A 19,188-nucleotide genomic window follows, 5' to 3' on the forward strand; every position below is an offset into this window, starting at 1 on the left:
GAACTATATGATATATCCCATTTATTGGTTTTTGCATTGCAATCTCTACATTAGAGTGCAAGGATTTCAACTTGCTTACAAAAGGCTCAATCATAAAATGGGTTTTGGGCAGCATCAAGCAATAATCCAACACAGGGAGTGAGAAGATCACACAAGGCCTGTTCGGCTGTAGCTATAGAGCCACATGACCTGCTCTATAAATGGCACAACTTTATATCAATTGCAAGTAAACTTGTCCTTCATGCTGGTCTGTTGGTGATTTCGCCGCACATCTGTGTAGGTCTCATCTTATTATGCATCCACACCATAGGAGTGGGATTGAAGTTGAACTCTCACCTAGCATGGGAATTTTCACCTTACCTCTACAACATGGTTTACTTAGGTCTCATCTTATTTGCAGAATGTTGACCCTTTGTATTATGCCAAAGAAGTACAAGCAGCTTTCCGGCAAAGGTTACAACTAATAATTAATTAATTTTTTTTTAAAAAAGGTAACTAGAAGTCTCAACAGGACATCTCACACCTTCTAATTCCTAGATTTGCCCGCTTGCAGAATAAGGTCGAGACATATATCATCCCCCTCTTTTAATAGAATGCACATAAATTCTCGAATGCAAATGTTCCTACCACCTATCTATCATACGTCATATAGCTACACATTTTTTTTTTTTACTCTAAAGCAGTATCTCAGTTACACAAATTGTAATATTGAAAAACTCAAATTAGTCACTGAAAGGCTTATACCATCATACCGTCATCACCAGCAAAAATCAGAGGCCTGCAAATCTGTCTGCTCACAAACTAACGTTTCACTTTTTTCTTTTTTTTGGCTGGGAACTAATGTTTCACTTGCTTCTTCACAAATCTTTATCAATTATATCCCGCATCATTTGTATTGGGATAAGCCCCTCTGTCCGGATTGCCTCTTTATTTGGATCTGGACTGATAAAAAATAGTGTTGGCAAGCCTCGCACCTGAGACACAAGGAGCTCAAATAAGTTTTCTTTTTTCTTTATAGTTGTATGCCAATAAATTCGCAGAACATAATATTCTATGGTGCTGGTATTGCAACAAAAATCTTATTGCTAGAGAACATTTATGACATGTGTGGCTCTGGATAAATAGCAGTACTACATCAGCCCAACATATCCAGAAAATATCCTCTGACATTAAGGCACAACATTACCATGGCATTCCTGCTTTCCTGTCAAGAATTTCTCAATGCAACCTACAGAACTTCAGGGGGGAAAGAAAAATTAAAAGCAAATGGTTACCTGCATGTCCCGTGAGAATTCATACTCATCATCTGTATCGACCTTAACAATCATTGCATTGTTCGCATACTCCACAGCAAGCTGCAATTAAGAATCCAGATGCAAAGATTAGTCATGAGATCACAAACCCTAGAATAAATCATACTATCATGACAATTACTTCTTTTGATAAATATTTTAACAAAAATCCATGAATTTTAGAACAAGAAATTTCTGTGTCCCAATGGATAAAATCTTGGTTACAAAAATTTCTAAATAACCCGTAAACACAATATGTGATAAACTAAATTTTGAATGATAAGAAGTACAGTAAGACTCCCTTTCTCTCTCTCAACATCTGTTCATGCAACATTGGTTTTGACTTAAAATTCCAATGCTGTTGAATTCCAAACTTGGCAATTTTGCTTCTACTACTAAATAATGATTGTCTATTTCCAAATTCATTGAAATCAAAAGCTACCTGATGTCAAATCTTATCAGTTTGTTAATCAAATTAAGAAAATTAGTCTACCATCTCTCTCTCTCTCTCTCTCTCTCCAGCATGTACGTCGGGCAACATCTGTTCATGCAGCATTGGTTTTGACGTAAAATTCCAATGCTGTTAAATTCCAAATTGGGCAATTTTGCTTCTACTACTAAATGGTGATCGTCTATTTCTAAATTCATTGAAATCAAAAGCAACCTGATGTCAAATCTTATCAGTTTATTTATCAAATTAAGAAAATTAGTCTATCATCTCTCTCTCTCTCTCTCTCTCTCTCCAGCATGTATGTCAGGAAACATCTGTTCATGCAGCATTGGTTTTGACTTAAAATTCCAATGCTGGTGAATTCCAAACTTGGCAATTTTGCTTCTATTACTAAATGGTGATTGTCTATTTCCAAATTCATTGAAATCAAAAGCAACCTGATGACAAATCTTATCAGTTTGTTTATCAAATTAAGAAAATTAGTCTATCAACAGCCCTGATAAGCTTGTCAAACAAAGAGGTCTATAAAAGCTGCTAGTGAAACAGATTATCACTTCATATAAAATTCTAAGCCACCATAAATTTGCATCACAAGGGAGAAGGCTAATGTGTACAGCCTAACCTGGAATTGATATAAATCAGAATTAACATGTAAAAATAAGTTGTTTGAATCAAAACAGAATTTTTTATTCCTTTCCCAGCATCTACTAATCTTAGACAACACTAAGTCATCATTTTGAAGTAGAGAACCTAGGAATGATCAAGCTAGCCACACCTCCTTGAGATAAGATTATGTAAAAGCGTAAATTCTCCGATGACGAAACATATTCACATCAGTATCATAAGTCAATATCCCCATAGAAAAAAAAATCCAAAGCAATGATCTTTCCAAGATTTTGTCCTCTGTTGAAGTGATTTTCATTGACCATTTGAAAAGGAAGCATGAAATATGGTCAATTCTTCATGATCAATTTATTATTATTATTTTTGGTTCCCAAAAAAAAAAAAAAATTATTATTATTTTTTAAAAAAACTTGTAATTTATATTTTTTGAGCAATGCAGCTCAAGAAGAGCAGATTAAGTCCTGCTTAAGTTTTATACAGAAGTTTGGATGAATTTACAACCCAACCACCTGCAGTCAGCTGGCATGAAGTTGTTGAAACTAACAGGTCAAGGGACATTGGCAAGGGAAAAAAAAAAATTTATCCTGATAATGTATGTAAAATATTTAGAGGGTATCTCTTTTTTTGTGTTCCTAAATCTGTACCTAACTGCTCATCCCAAATAATTGAGAGAGCTACCAAATTGTGGTCCAATACATGGCCTTGTAAAATTCACAGAATGAAACAGACCACATGAGAAGCACTGCGCTATGGAGATAGAATATGAACCCAATTTAAATAAGTGAAGAAGTGAAAATTTATAAATAACAGTCTCTACAAATGAAGAGATATATGAAAAATTCCTTCACTGTGAAAACTGAGAATCTGTAATATACAATTCTCAAAATGCTATTCATCAGCAACTCCAACAAGAATCCTATTTCTGTCAATGATTTTCAAACCAGCTCATGGACAGCTGAGGTATAGCATCCTAACTATTAAATATTGGACATAGTCCGACACACCAATGCTGCTCCAAAACAAGTCGAATCACATGAAAATAAGTCTAACAGCATTAAAATATAATTGTTTGGAGACCGGAAGCGAATTACAAAAAGGAACCAAAGCATAACTGCTCCAATACCAGCTAATGAGTTACCTATTTTGATAATTCTCCAAGAGCCATAACCCATTGTTCAAAGAAGTAGGTATACCAGCCAGTCAAACTGTTAAATGATCACCTAAATATATCAAAGCCATCAACTGAAGCACCTAATCCAAGAATTTGAGAAGATAAAACTGATCAACCTCAGTTCACATGACTGAGTCAACATTACTTAACTCTGGTTGAACATGGTCCACCCATACTCTCCTTTCATCTGGTTGAATTAATTAATTACACAACCATCTCAGTATCATGATTGCCAACCAATCTACCAAATGTACAACTCTTACAATATTCAAAAAGACCAAATGAGTTAGTTAGGAACTTCTAACTCTTAAAAAATGGTATAAACGTGTCATATAGTCTCACCGTAGCCCCTCCCCCACCTTCTTTTCTCCTAGGTCTCTTCACACATTACAAAGTTAAGGGAAACTACACTTTTTCTACCTATAATATACTTTTTTTGATAAGTACTTTTTCTACCTATAATATATGGTGAATTTGTTTGCCAAACCTATGGTTTAATAAGTTACACTTTACCTTCTTGAGATTTGTTCCACTAATCTCCTTCAAACTTTAATTTCAAAACACGTGTACACAAATAATGTGCTTGTAGAAATATGACACTTCATCCATTTTTCAATTAGTAAATTAGTACTCTAATGTCCTGCGATTTAGGAAAAAGAAAAATACCCAGTTGTGGTGCACATGTGTTTATGGTTGTTGACTATATAGTAATGTTTAATGGCAGATGTAATTGATATTAGCAGAGTATACCTCATGTGCATAAACTATAATTTTCCCTACAAATTATATCTCCATCAAAGCCATCTATAGAGCCTCAGGCAGGTTAAGTGTAAAGGGGGATATCTATACCATGACTAGTTTGAATTACAGTTAAAAAACATGAGCAATTAATATATGTTAACACTTTAAATTGCAAGCACAGCACTAGAGCTACTATTAGAATTGCCTTAAATATTATAATGCAGATATCGAACAATACCATTTCGAGTTCTTGGGCCATCAAAATACAGGGTCCACACCATGTTGCATAGAAATCAATGATAAGGGGTACACTCCTTTCTCCCTTTACCAGCTCCTGAACCTCCTGAGCTGACAACTTCTTCTGCTCACCCAACACAACAAACATATGCATTAAACTTCAAGCTCAATCTGGATGCCCAGACAACATTGACATTAATATATGGAAAAAGATTAAAAAATTTCGAACCCAATTTTGTTTCCAAAAGAATCTATACCGTAAACTAAAACCCAGAATTGAATTTATCAAAATTCTTTAACTTTTCTTGTTTTTTCCAACATTTTCAAAAAAATCATGCTGAACCCACAAAACAAAAGCAAATTTACAAGAACACAGCAACTTATAATAGGTAATGACAATGTTAATTAGAGTTTGTGTGGGACACATACCACAAGATAGTCTTCTCTAACATGCGTGCCCTGAGGGGGTTGGCAAAGCAACCTTGTTGGGTGTGTTGAGAGTGAGAAAGGTGGGGTCTTGGTGGTGGAAAAGAGTGAGTTTTTGTGGTGGGATTTCAAGGAGTGAGGAAGAGAAAGGTGAAGAGGAGGAGGAGGAGGAGGTGTTGAGGAATGAAAGGAGAGAATGGGGGAGAGGGCGGTGGTTATGCTATGAGCAGGTGTGTGGATTTGGAGGAGAGCCATTTTTAGCTATTTGGGAGAGAGAGAGAGAGAGAGAGAGAGAGAGAGGGAGGGAGTTGGAGGAGAAGGGGTTTTAAGGTTTAACTTTCAAAGCATTGACCTTGCATATGGGTTTTGTTTGAAGTACAGCAAAATCTAGGTAGTGGATATTGTTGTTCTGTTTGGCTCTTAGAAGATTTGTAGTCCTACTTGGAACTGGGATTTCTCCGCACCAACACATCATAAGAGATACCAAATTACCAATCATACTACCACTACTCTCTCTCTCTCTCTCTCAAAAGGAATCAGATTCATGGGGAGAAATGATTTCTAAGAATGAGACCCTAGCTCTTGTAATTCCCGTATCACCTTGGACACTCCCATTTGTTTATTTTTTTAAAAAAAGTAAGACAATGTTCTAGCAATTGGTAGTTTGTGACTTTGTGGTATGGGTTGGCAACGAAAACAAGAAGAAAAAGTCGATAGGCATAACTTTTATGTACTATAACTTAGATACTGTTGATTTTGAGTGGTGAAGAAAAAGTTGTAGATCCATCTAAAAATGATGGTTCACTTATCAAAATTAATTATATCATCAAATTGTAACAAAATGTGTGAACCCAGAAGAATTGAAAGAACTCATTTCCTAAATTAATGGTTTGAAAGATGGTATTAGGAATAGTTTGTGACTCTTGGAAGAATATTAGAGCATTACGTGCAAGCCAGAAGGCACCAGCTATCTAAGGTGAAAATTACGTTTCAAGAAAAAGCTTGGGTCAAGTTCTGTTGGGTTATGAGCCTACTAGATTCTTGGAGCCATTGGTATATATAATGGTTGTTGGAAGAATTGTGACATGAGATATTCAGCAAAAGATAGCCCAATTTAATGGACCAAACTAAAATCTCATACTATGTGTGTTGTGGTTTCTTGTTGAGCGTAAAGAGGGAAAATTTGGGACTGGATATATATATATATATATATATATAGAGAGAGAGAGAGAGAGAGAGAGAGAACGATTTAGTTAGCTAGGCAGTCCGTGGAGACAAGGGACTAACTAGCACACCAATAAAAAATATTATGAGGTAGTATTTTGATTCATAATATATATAAGTTATAGAATTTATAGACTGATCAGAAATATGAAATGGGTGTACTCAAACTTAAGAAATTGTGGGAGTCTAAAACACTCTATACTAACCCAACCACAAATATTCTTGATCTACGCAACTAATTTCTAAAAGATGAGAAAAAGATCCACAATGGAAAGATCAAGTAGTTGATTGAAGATAGAACTATGCAAAATTATTTTTTCATATATATGGAAACAATGTTCCCGAGGTATAGAAGAAAGATTCAAGGGAGCAAATGCATAAGAAAAATACTCTCTCTCTCTCTCTCTAGTTCTTGCTCAGACTTTCTCTTTCTATTTTTCTGAATCCCCTCTCATGTTGCCCTTCTCCTCCTTTTATAGCCATTTTCCCTCATCCTCCAACTCCCAACTGGATTTGGAGGGATACTTATTCCATCAACACTCTGCCTTGCCATTTCTTGATCATGAAGGACTTGTGGGAGTGTTTCCACAATTCTAGCTAGTCATTTAGTATTTAATGTGGCTGGCATTAGGTAGGGGATCTCATTAATGCGGAGGTGATTATTTCATTGGATTTTGCATTTTCTTCATCGTGTCCCTTGGAGAAGATGTGGAAGATGGGTGGTCCTACACGAGGGAGGAAGTTGCTATCTCAGATACCTTTATGACCTCAAAAAAAAAAGGGTATAAGGAGTCATCTTAGTTATGGTTTTCGAGAAGGTAGTCATCCTGAATTTCCATGGTTGTAAGCCCAGTTGGTTTTTTAGAAATACATGGATTATGATGGTCTATAACCGACCTCAAATTCTTAATGTAACAATTTATTCTCCTTCATAAAAATTTGTGTAATAAGCAATAAAATTTTGAAATATTTTGAAAGTGAAAAAAAAAAAGAAAATGATTTATTTATGCAAAAAATTCTTAAAGATAAACAAAATTAATGAACATGCTATGCATTAACATATCACTTAATATACACCTAAATGACTTTTTATATTTCATATTATTGGTGGCAAGTAGATATATGTTCAAGTTCACACATGTATATGTGTATACATTTTGCCTCCTCTAAAATCAATTCTTGGATCCAATCCTAGTTATATACATAAACATACTTGAATGCGCCCAAACACACAAGGTTTTTTACATTAACATATCACTTAATATACACCTAAATGACTTTTTATATTTCATATTATTGGTGGCAAGTAGATATATGTTCAAGTTCACACATGTATATGTGTATACATTTTGCCTCCTCTAAAATCAATTCTTGGATCCAATCCTAGTTATATACATAAACATACTTGAATGCGCCCAAACACACAAGCACATATATTTCAATAACTTCACTAATATGCACCTAAGTTAAGCAGTGAGGATGTTAGTTTTATGTGTTCAAGCCTCCTTAACTTAGAAGGATATTAGTTCTATGTGTTCAAGCTATAGCTTGAAGGGAAATGTGTAATGTATTCCTTTTGAAGTGGACTAGAGGCTCATACCAATATAAACTTTTATCCATTTCTCATTCTCAATTAATTAATAAGGGAAAAAGAGAGAGAGAAAGATAGTATACTTATATTTGTACTATATTAGAAAAAATTATTCACTCCTACAGAAAGAGTTCTCCCTTCTCTTATATGGAGGTTTCCCACAAGGATGAGTAAATTCTCATAAATTTGAGGTTTTCTTATGTGTGGTGAGCTGAGCACTGTCTTAATGGCATTGTATATGATCTTGACTAAGAGTGATTACAGGTAATTAAACCTCAATTACGTTGCATATGATCTTGACTTAGAGTGGTTGAACTCAAAACCTTAATTTCGTTGCATATGATCTTGACTTAGAGTATAGTAGTTAAACTTAAACCTTAGACTACAAAAAAGTGACAATCATATTCATTTGCAATTATGGATGCTCAATTATTGTAGATCTTCCAAGTGCTAAGCCTCAATGAATATTAAAGTTGACCTGAAACTTATTTTCCTTTAGGTCTGAACTGTGATACTTTATGTAGCCAGTTGAAGAAACGAATCTTTGAAATGAATTAAAAAGTTCATTAATGGGAAATCAATTTTCTTTAAAATTGGGAGCACAGTGACATAAGACCATTTATTGGTAATCAATACACAAATTTGGGTATATATTGAATGTACAGTACTATGAATAAACATCCGAACAATGTGTTCTGATGTATGCTTCACCAACCACAGTTTATGACATCCAATTGTTTTTTTGTTATTTCCTTCTAAATTAACAAAAAAGAGGGCTAAACACATAACATATTGTAATTAGTGTAACATAAAGTGAAACACTCTTAATGATACAATGTACTTTTGTTCTACACTCTTAGGGCATATCCATGATCATAATCATGTCATTGTGCTTAAAAATCATTAAGTATGAAGTTAATAACATGTACTTCAATTTCTGTGTAGAAACACTGCATTGCTTAGAGAAAGAGAACAATAGTACAATGAGATAGAGATGTTATTTTACCTACCATATGATTCTTAATAATTAAAACACTAGTCCCATTAGTACTAGTTATATCTCCCTCAAGACTTTCTTCTCCAAAAGTTTCCTTTTCCCTTTTCAGTGTCAATACCCAAGCCTATACATATAATAATTAGCTTCCAATTATCCTCTCAACTTCTTCCAATCCTTAATGAAGAATCAACACCTTTGCCAATGCCTGCAAAGAGCCTAGCAATCTCCAATTGAGTATTAGCAAGAATTTCTGTCCTCTTAAGATCCATTTCTCCTCTCTTTGCCTCGGCTTCTACTCTCATCCTCTCTATTTCCCTCATGGTATCCATCCTTGTTTGCTCTGATCTCACCACTACTTCTGCTAGCCATCGTATGCTCTCAGCTATCTCCAATTCTTCTCTTCTTCTCCTCTTCTTCTTTTCCATTTTCATCTTCATTTTTTTCGACCTTAACTTGTCCTTGTCACTGTTATAAAGGGCTGGTGTGCTACTATCTGTCTCCAAATGATTCTTGTCAGATACTTGGTCAGATAATTTGGTTCCTACTCCATCTTCCTGTCAAACATGAAACAATGTATTTTAATAAACTTACCAGCACTTCAATCAACATGAGTTGTATTTTCATATTCCTAGAGCTATAACATGTTTACAAGTTACTACTTGGAAGAATAACACATGTTTACTTAATAGCGATTCTTAGAATTATGGTTCATCTATTAAATTCGTTTTTTCTTGACTATTTAAGCTTTAATTTGAGACAATTGTTAGTTTATCATGATATTAAATAAAGTGACGTGGAGTTCCAACCCTCCCTTTTGTAAAGGGAAATGTCAGAATTATGATTAAATGAACATTTCCTAACTACTTAAATTTTGAGAAATATGTAATTTATTATTGATCTTGCCATATTTACGAACAATGATGCTATCCTTTCCTATATATTAGGAAAAAAAAATGATACTATCCTTTTTCTTTTTCTTTTTGGGTTTTCCAGTAAGAGAATGAAAGTTATTCAAGTAATCAAAATGAAATGTAAATTGGGGGGGAAAAAAGATTCTAGATAATGGGAAGTGGTACATAAATCTGATAAGATATGAGTAATGGTATGCAATTCTCTGACAATTTCAAAAAGTCATGAAAAACATCAATCAGTTTCTCATGCAGTACAGTGAACAAATCATAAGACAAGAGAAACCAGTTTAGTAGCCCAGTGGCTAGAAATAGTTTATATATATCTGAAAGAAAGAATAAAGTGAGAGTTACATGTTACAACTAGAATTGACAAAAAAGAAAAAGCATTAGCAGTATCACAGACCTTAGCCAACCTATCAACACCATTGGATCCATGAGAGTTTTGAGTGACCCCAACTTGTGGTGGAGCTGGAGCTGCTGCTGCTGGTTGTGGTTGCAACACTACTACCGGTGACGGCTCTAATAACATTAAAGGAGGATTAGCCGGAGGAGGTGGTGGCGGAGGCGGTGGCGGTGGTGGTTGTGGAGCTTGAACTGGTCCACTTCCGCGCAACAAAAGGTCAAGACGTGGATATAGTGGCCATGAAGAGGCATCAGCGGTGGCAGACTCAGACCTGTACCTTTTCTTCATGGATTCAATCTTGTTCTTGCACTGTGTCTGTGTCTTAGGGGATTTTGTAGAGTTGCCACGCGACGAAACATGGCGAGCAACATCTTCCCAATCATGACCCTTCAGTTTGGCTCGGTTTCTCAGAACCCATTTGCTTTCATAGGCTTCAAGTAAGCTTGAAACCGCTCCTTCACTCCACTCATCTCTTTTCAACCTATCACTACTACCACCAACAACAACACCACTGCCACCACCACTAGCAAATGGTTTTCTTGGAGAGTCTTCTTTGATTGTAGTAGCAGTAGTAGTTGTAGTGGTATGGTTAGAGAGAAGAGATGGGCTTTCTTTGTTAATTTCTTTGTGATCCATCTCATTCTCTCCCCATGCTATGCTAAACTTTTACCTATATTGTTTTAGCTGCTAACATGTATGAACCCATCAAATAAGTTCATAACTGCAAAGAAAGAGAGACACAACCACTAGCATTAGAGAGAGAGAGAGCAAAAACAAAAAAGGAATGGCTAGCTTGTATTAGTGGCCACCCAAAGGAAAGAAAGAAAAAAAAGAGAGAAGGAAAGTTTTTAGGGTTAGTGGGCAACCAAGAAAAATGGTTTCACTTTGTCAAATGAGTTAATGATGTTAACCTCCTAACTTTCCTTTTTCACTTTATTTTTTTTTTTGGGTAGTGTTTTGTGATTGTGGGTATGTTGGTTTTATTGTTGTGGTTGAGTTATTTTGGCTGTTAGCGTTGATATGAAGCCAACCAAGACATCCACTTGGGCCTATAAGGGGGTGGTGGTGGTGGTGGGTCAGTCACGTGGGTCTGTCACCCACTCTCTATCCCTATCACCAATTCACTACTACCACCACCACCACAACCTTATTTCTTTCTTCTTCAATTGCTAGCCAATATATGTGCTATCCTCACTCAAAAAACCTTAGCTTACACACACATCCTCTCTCTCTTTCTTTCTCTTTTTCTCTCTTAGCTTTGCCTTTTTGCCTTTTTGGGTCTGTGCCTTTTTGAAAGTTTTTTTGGGTGGATTGATTCATAACCACTAGACCCAAATGCTAATGGCTTTCTTTCTAATAACACCTTCAATTGGCGCATTGATTCTGCCTTGGCTATAATGGTGGCCAATCATAATATGCCTCATCAAGTGGTGAACTATTAGCCTAGCTAGAGTCATTTTTTTGATAAAAAACTTGGGGTCTTGGATTGTCTGACTTCATTCCTTAATCATAAACCTTAGGTGTTATCTAAGGAAATCCTTAACCAACATTAAAAATTTTAGCCTCTTATTGCTTTTATATTTTCATTTGAAGCACTTTACATAAAAGGGTTCTTTTCTTTTTACATAATTTAATATGTGGCTACAAGTTGCAGCATTTAAACTATACCATTTTTGTATTATTATTATAGCTTTGTAAAGCATCCATGCGAGAGTGGGTTCAATGGCTAATTGAGAACATGTAATACATATTCTATTCATTTAAGGATTGGATTGCCAATGAAGAATGCATATTGTAATTTGTCTAGCTTAACTCAGCCAAGGTTTGTAAATGGCTATGGTTGGTTACAATTGAGAAATGAATGGTTAAGGGCAGGGAATATAGGAGACACTAGGAACAGAAACTTGGCCATTTGGCCATAAAAGCAAGCCTTGGTAGGCCTTGGTCAGTGGTTAGTGATGAAGTTTCAAGTTGAACCATATTTCATTGATGACCAAATCTACTCAAAATTCTACAAGTCCCAACCCTGACCTGACCCACAATCAAATCTGTCAACACTAAATGACTAAATTCTTTTTGTGGAAGTTGGAAGTGGGGGTGAGTGAACTTAGATGCTCTTTCCATTTAATTTAAATTCATCTAATAAAATTAAATTTACAGGTTTTTATTATTAGCAAAAGGACCTACCCTACTTGATGTTGAGAGGCCTTGAAGTTAAAGGTGGTGAGTGAACTTAGATGCTCTTTCCATTTAATTTAAATTCATCTAATAAAATTAACGTTACAGTTTTTTATTATTAGCAAAAGGACCTACCCTACTTGATGTTGAGAGGCCTTGAAGTTAATGGTAAAATAAAAAAACAACGCTAGAAGGAGGGCTTGAACCTCCGACCTTGTGGTTAACAGCCACACGCTCTAACCAACTGAGCTATTCCAGCTGCTGTATTCACTCTTTATCTTTTATTATACTTATCCGAAATACGAATTTCTTTCTTGCTCTGAAGTTATCAAGATCCAGATTAGTACGATTCTTCCAATTCTAAATAAGATAGGATTCCAAACTTCCAAATATCAAATTACCATCTTGATAGAGATATTGAATTTAATATCTCTGGCTATATATATATATATATTGATTAGTTTGTTGGCTTAGGTTTTCGTTGTATTAGTGAAATTCGGATTTTTTTTTTTTTTTTTAATTTCGAAAGTTTGCCACTTACATATTATGCATAACTCTGATTATCGTATTTCAGAATATTACATATTATGCATAACTCTGATTATCGTATTTCAGAATATTATTGGGTCCAAATGATGCCTACAAGAGTAAAATTACTAGATTTCCTCATTCCTCCTTTTTTTTTTTTTTATTATATATATATATATATATAAGGGCCAAAAAAAAAAGAAACAACAATCCAATCTAGTTTTATGTTAGCTGAGAAAAATTTTACTCAAATTGTTCTTGATTAGTCCCCGAATTGTAAGCTAATTAATTTAGAACAACATTAAATATTTAAATTTTGACCCGTATAGGATTGGCAAATTTTGGATTGAGATGTTAAATATGGACAGGAAAAGTGGCATTATAAAATAAAACTCCTTGCAAACAAAGGACTTGGAAAAAAGCTATCAAAAAAATGTTTAAAAAAACCATCAAAAAATTTATTTTCAAACACAAAAAAACTTCCTAATTGTTCACACTTGGTCAGGCACTTGGAACCAATTCAGATTCAAACAAACAAATAAAATAAATAAATAAAAGTTTACGGGGTTACAATCATCAAAAGGATTAAAAGTACATAATGCCATTGGCCAGCCTCTGAAAGGTGGTTGAAAAGTAGATGAAAAAAAAAAGAGAAAGTGGTGGGCTTTTGAAGATAGTGCCTTGATAGCCTTTGATCTCTAGCCTCGTCAGGAAAAATGCTGACAAATATTTAGACCAAAATAATGATGAACATTTGCATCACTTGTGGGGATCTGATTGGAGAATGATGGAATAAATGCCCAAAGCATAATTATTATTATTAAGACCCATTTTTTAGATTCAATCTTTCACAGAAGTTAAATCTTATTGATGGGTTTGAGAAAGTCTTCTTCCATGTGCAAATTATAGTTTATTTATTCCTTTTTAGTGGTTAATTTTTAAGGGGGTAGAGGTAGACCAACTTTTTTTTTTTTTCCTCATCAAAAGTTAATAAATTACAAGTAAAAGTGGCATTATTAGTCACCACCCAAGATATCAAATTAACAAAAAGAGATGTTGCACTCAGTCACTCAGCCTTAAAAAGTCTTCTTTGCATATTGAAATAAGTGAAAGTGAAACCCTCTAAAAAGCCCAACAAAATCTATGATGCAAGGATACTTTTTTTTCTCTTTAATGGGTCAGAGAAGCCTGTGAGTCTCATAGGAGTAGAATTAAGAAGTTATTCATTGAGAAATCAATGGTAGCTTTTAGCAAAAACTTCGGTAAAATAGGAATTGAGTGGAGAATAACCTGTCCCAATGGTATAGTGGGTTTTAGTGAAGGAAAGTGTTTTCTTGGTGTTGATTTTAGATTGGGTTCCTTTTCTTTCCTTGTTTCTCCTTCGTCTTCATTTTTTGTTTTTTTGGTTTTACCCCTTCTCAAGTCTGTCGTAATAATGGGTGTGTAGGTTTCTCAAGTCTGTCGTAATAATGGGTGTGTAGGTTTGGTTGGGTTGTATACTTGAATTCAATTTAAAGTTTTTCCATCCATCATGAGTTCATTAACTTAAGAAATCTTTAACCAACTCAACCTATGGTAGGTTTATAAACCATGAGGTTCGGGTTAGGTTGTGTTCGATTATCAGATTAGTGTGCGTTTGGCATGAATTATTTTTGCCAACTTATTTTACTATTCAGTTTATTTTTACTACTATTTATGAGTTACATTGCACTTTTAGTACTATTTATGAGTTTTAATATACTATTTCAACTAGGAGTGTCCACGGGTCGGGCAGGTCAAGTTTGTGCCCAACCCGCAACCGACCCGAAAGAGATCGGGTTGGCAGATTCTCAACCCCCAACCGACCCATTAAGAGGGTCGGGTTTCGCGGGTTGGTTTGCCGATGGATGGCATCGGTTTCAGGTGAGGATGAAACCCGACGAAAAACACAGAAAAACGGCCAAAATCGGCGAGATCTCACCCGATCCGACCAAGATCTGGTGAGGATTTCGTCAAATTCGATGATTTTCCCCCTAAATCGAACCGAGAATCGCCGAATATGGTGTATCTATGTCGGATCTAATTGTTTTGGTCGCCGAAATCTTCCAAATCAAATTGAAACTTGTCGGAATCGTTGGAGATTTGCCAGAATTTGATGTCTTCGGGCAAGTCGAGTTTCACGGGTTTTGAACAAGGGGACTCGAAACCAACCCGCCGGTGTCGGGTTTTGGAGCTCGGGACCCGCGGGCCGCGGCCGACCGCCGGAGCAGTCAGATCGGGTGAACGCCGATCGGGTACGGGCGAGTTGGACGGGTGGCCAGGTGGGTTGGACAGCCTTAGTTTCAGCTAACTTTTACCTTTATCTACAATATTTTCAACAAAAAGTTTTCAATTTCAACAAAATAAGTGGATCTCAAATGGACACTTAGCATCATTTTGTTGGGCCTAATAAAAAATGAGTTTCGTTCAACTATCTAAGTTTATGCTCCTTCAAGCAGGTGAATAAATAAATAAACAAAACTGCACATGATTTAGCCAAATGGATTACCAAATCCAAATCTTTCGCTAAAGTTGAATTGCTTGGGGATGCCCTCCCAAAGTCCATGAATCACTCTATTTGTTTGGTTTCATATATTTGTATATGGAGTCTTTTGTTTCTTTGTTGCTTTGTCTTTGGGTGGTTATGTTGGTTTATTCTTGTTCTTAATTGGGTTATTTATGTTAAAAATTTTGCCAACATGAACTCAACCTAATCAAAATATTTATAAAAATAAATAAATAAATAAATCAATCAATGAAAATCCAACCCAAGGCATTGGAATGGGTTGAATTGAGTTAGGTACAACAAATTGGTGGATTGAATGCACACAGTACACAACTACTCATAACACATTAACATTTAGCATCACTAATCTCTTTCTCCTCCAAATTTAACACATTAACATTTTTTCTCTATTAATTAATGATAGTATGGCAAACAATATGCCTAACCAATTTCACACTCCAAATTTAACTTTCTACTGATTGAGATCATGACCTTCTCATGAATAAGACTAACGAGTTAGCTGTAACGGTGGCTAAAAGTTAACCTTCCAAATAGTGAAAAAGCAGCTTTCCTAAATAACACAAAATTATTACAAACTCTTGTTTAGACTTCCCCCTTCTTCTTCTTTTTGGTTAATCTCTTGTTTAGGCTTCCTACAAATTTCTTTTATTCAACTATTATCTTCTTCTCAAAGTTGTAATTGAGTCAAACTTAATACAAATTGAGGATTTCTTAGACTCCCTTGAGCTTAAATTGGGCTTCGAATTATTTGAGGTTAGTTGACTAACAAATAGCATTAGATGTTTTGTTAATGTAATAATATCATGTCACATGGTAAAAAAAAAAAAAAAATCCTAGACTAGAAAAGTAGTTACATCCATAGGCTGTGTGAAGAAAATTGGAGGGACACACTTAATATCACACCTATTTTTCACAACATGTTGATGTGTTACATTTATGAATGATGGACACTTTCTAGCTTCTACCAACTTTTGTTACATGGACTCCATTTTTTATCGATTACTTATAAACGCACAAATCAACAAATTGTGATATAGGAATCTTCCTATTTGTGCATTCTATCTAGTATTCTACCACGAAATTGAGATCATAGACTTATATAATTTGATCATGCCGTGTAAGTCGGGAGAAACATGTCAAGCTGAACGGAGACAGCCTGGTTCAAGACAACTTCTAAGTTTTAACCAAAGTTTGGAACTTTGAATACACATAATTGATGCAGACAATGACGTTTAGTACATAGGGGCTTGGAAGACTAGGTATTTATTTAGTAGTCGCATTGAAGAATTCAAGCATGAGGCATCACCTGGAGAAGAACATGGACTAAACTTTTTCTCATCAAGAATTAGTGATGGTGATAGAAAAATATTGTCAGAAAAAATAGAAAGAGAAAGCATTCGAGGCACCATACACAGATGGAGCCTTGCTCTATATTCAAACCGTGTTGCTTTTTGTGATAGTTTTTCCTTGTATAGAGTGACAAGATTTAGCAACATAAAATCCATCTAAATAAAACTCATCCAAAATAAGCAAAAATTTGTGTTACGTTCACCCACAAAAAAATGCTCTCTCTTATTATGGAAAAACCTTGCGACAGGTTTGATGGAGATGACTCACCATGCTTGCTTTGAGGTTTCAAGAACATTGCATGATGTCGATAACATTTGGCCTCACCTAAGCCATGCTGCCCATGCCACACACATTGAGTGTCTCCAATTTGATGTAATGTAATTTCCTCTACTCTTATTCAGTACTGATTTATGAAGTACCTTTTACAAACAGCTCAAGCTTTCAATAGAAAATGTAAAACATATTCCACTTTCAACTTAACGCGGCACAAAAGACTTGTAGTTCAATTGGCACGTTCATGAGGGAGGAATTCGAGCGACGAAGTTAACAAAGTGCAAATAATAAATTACCAATTGTCTAAAAAGTTTAGATATTTTAAAAATATTAAAATTAATAACTTGACCAATATTTTATTACCCCCCTCATATGTAAGTCTAAACATGCCTTTGATAAGTAAGGCCTAATTTGTGATATTTTTGGCTTTTTGAATAAGGATTAGAAAGAGGATTTGAACTCAAGACTACCTAATAACACAATAAATTATTTCCAAAAGCCTAAATTGTTAAAAGAATAGTTAATTCAAGAGTTTAATCAATATTCTAAACATCAAATAGTTCTCACATTGTGAAACAATAGTGGGAATACATCGTGCGCAGCTGCTTTTTGTTTAGGCCATGAACCTTATGAATCAATAATTTAATTCATGATATTTTTAACTTTTTGAATGAGGATTAGAAAGCAGATTTGAACTCAAGACTACCTAATAACACGATAAATTATTTCCAAAAGACTAAGTTGTTAAAAGAATAGTCAATAGTTTAATCAATATTCTAAACACCAAATAGTTCCTACATTGTGAAGCAATAGTGGGAATATACCTTGTACAATAACCTTTTGTTTAGGCCAAGAACCTTATGACTCTGAAAGAACATAATTTTGATCCCCCACTTATTGTTAGGGAAAAAAAACTACTACTTGTTTAGGACTTGTCTATGCGTAAGCTTTCCCAACAATTTGATATACATTTTAATCCCTGCACTATCCTAATTAACAAAACTAATGCTGCAATCATGCTTGATCTTCGAATTCTATGCCACTTTCCTTTCATACCCTGAATAACCATGATTTTTTGACAAAATTCTAGGTGCTGCAAACTTTTCCATCATCTTTCACTGTCACAGACTCACAGTCACAGTACTTATTATGGTTAAGGGTTGAAAATGAAATAATTTAAAGGCACCAAATTATTTGTCAAACCAGCTTTTTATCATCCAACCAATTCAGGTTACATCTTATCTAAAACCATGACTTGAGAGTTCTAGTGGGTTATGTGGGTTCATTGTGTTAGCCAATAGGACGATGCATTTCCTTCAAATCAAATGTCATATGAACATGCATTTCCAATTCCATGACCATGGTCACCTTGACCTAGTTAGTAGTCACTAATACTCTACACGTTTGTACTCTGAAATGTTCCTTATTTTACCTTTTCGCCTTTTCTTTTCATTTTGGTTTTCCTTTTGTTTGTTTTTTCAATGAATATTAGTCAACATGGAATTTGTATTAGGAATTTGTATTAGGTTAAGTAGAATTCACTTGCTAGTAGGACAACATATTAATTAACCTCAAATCAATCATATAACGTCCATTTCCATTGCCGTAGTCAGTAGTCATCCGGACCCATATGAAGATGGCAGTCGCTAATCAAACTTTTAACTCCAAATGCGCATTTTAGGTGCGTGTGGAAGTCGCAACTTTGAACCACCTATTAGTTATTGATCTCTAATCATGTTGGATTTACGAGTTTGAAAGGTATAAAGAGAAAATGTAATCCAAAAATACGTAAATTTGTTAAACTACACATCCAATAAAAAGAAATTATGAGAGGTAACATTGGCAAAAATTACACCACCAGGTGTAACTAATCAATGGTCAAAGTTCTTCCTGTTTATGGAGGCTTGCTTGATGCATCCTCAATAGACCACCCTAAGAATGATTGTGAGAAACAAGTTCTAGAGTGTACACAACATGCAAAACCCACTCACTACATACTTCTTCATTTCTTAAACGGGTCATCATTACATTGTTGCCTATATATTTCTGATCACTTTCTATTTTAAAAACATGATTGAACTAATGAACATCATATTCTTGCAGCTTCTAATTGCGAACTGCCATATCAATTTCAAAGATCATGCTTTATGAATATTGTTTTGGAATCAGTTTCGGTTTGTCCAATGGAATAGAATATTTCAGTACCTGCTTATTTCGGCGTACCGTTTCAAGGTGTTTCGAGGTTC

The 19,188-nt window shown here is 35.0% G+C and overlaps 2 protein-coding genes and 1 non-coding gene across 3 annotated transcripts; all 3 read right to left on the minus strand.

Annotated features, from left to right (window-relative positions):
- Nucleotides 1-454: 454 nt before the first annotated feature.
- Nucleotides 455-5,289, minus strand: LOC115983501 (thioredoxin-like protein CITRX, chloroplastic). Its single transcript, XM_031106208.1, has 4 exons — nt 4,946-5,289; nt 4,518-4,640; nt 1,275-1,355; nt 455-974 (listed from the first exon to the last, which is right to left on the minus strand). Exons 1-4 carry the CDS (start codon nt 5,195-5,197, stop codon nt 858-860), a joined length of 573 nt encoding a protein of 190 aa, XP_030962068.1. The 5' UTR covers nt 5,198-5,289; the 3' UTR covers nt 455-857.
- Nucleotides 5,290-8,547: 3,258 nt separating this feature from the next.
- LOC115988122 (trihelix transcription factor ASIL2) lies at nt 8,548-11,017 on the minus strand. Its single transcript, XM_031111765.1, has 2 exons — nt 10,069-11,017; nt 8,548-9,308 (listed from the first exon to the last, which is right to left on the minus strand). The coding sequence occupies exons 1-2, from the start codon at nt 10,702-10,704 to the stop codon at nt 8,913-8,915; spliced, it is 1,032 nt and encodes a 343-aa protein (XP_030967625.1). The 5' UTR covers nt 10,705-11,017; the 3' UTR covers nt 8,548-8,912.
- Nucleotides 11,018-12,431: 1,414 nt separating this feature from the next.
- TRNAN-GUU lies at nt 12,432-12,505 on the minus strand. Its single transcript has one exon. It is a non-coding gene; the product is annotated as a tRNA-Asn (tRNA).
- Between the last annotated feature and the right edge of the window lie 6,683 nt (nt 12,506-19,188).

Source organism: Quercus lobata, chromosome 4, assembly GCF_001633185.2.
Source record: "Quercus lobata isolate SW786 chromosome 4, ValleyOak3.0 Primary Assembly, whole genome shotgun sequence".
NCBI classification, from domain to species: Eukaryota; Viridiplantae; Streptophyta; class Magnoliopsida; order Fagales; family Fagaceae; genus Quercus; species Quercus lobata.

What these genes read in the sequence shown, in the direction of transcription:
- LOC115988122 (XM_031111765.1), bottom strand. Translation starts at nt 10,704, where the DNA reads ATGGATCACAAAGAAATTAACAAAGAAAGCCCATCTCTTCTCTCTAAC. An exon ending in GTGTTGATAGGTTGGCTAAG is followed by an intron (nt 9,309 to 10,068) that starts GTCTGTGATACT and finishes CATGTTTGACAG; the next exon opens with GAAGATGGAGTAGGAACCAA.
- LOC115983501 (XM_031106208.1), bottom strand. Translation starts at nt 5,197, where the DNA reads ATGGCTCTCCTCCAAATCCACACACCTGCTCATAGCATAACCACCGCC. An exon ending in TTAGAGAAGACTATCTTGTG is followed by an intron (nt 4,641 to 4,945) that starts GTATGTGTCCCA and finishes TTGGGTGAGCAG; the next exon opens with AAGAAGTTGTCAGCTCAGGA. An exon ending in TGGCCCAAGAACTCGAAATG is followed by an intron (nt 1,356 to 4,517) that starts GTATTGTTCGAT and finishes TCTTAATTGCAG; the next exon opens with CTTGCTGTGGAGTATGCGAA.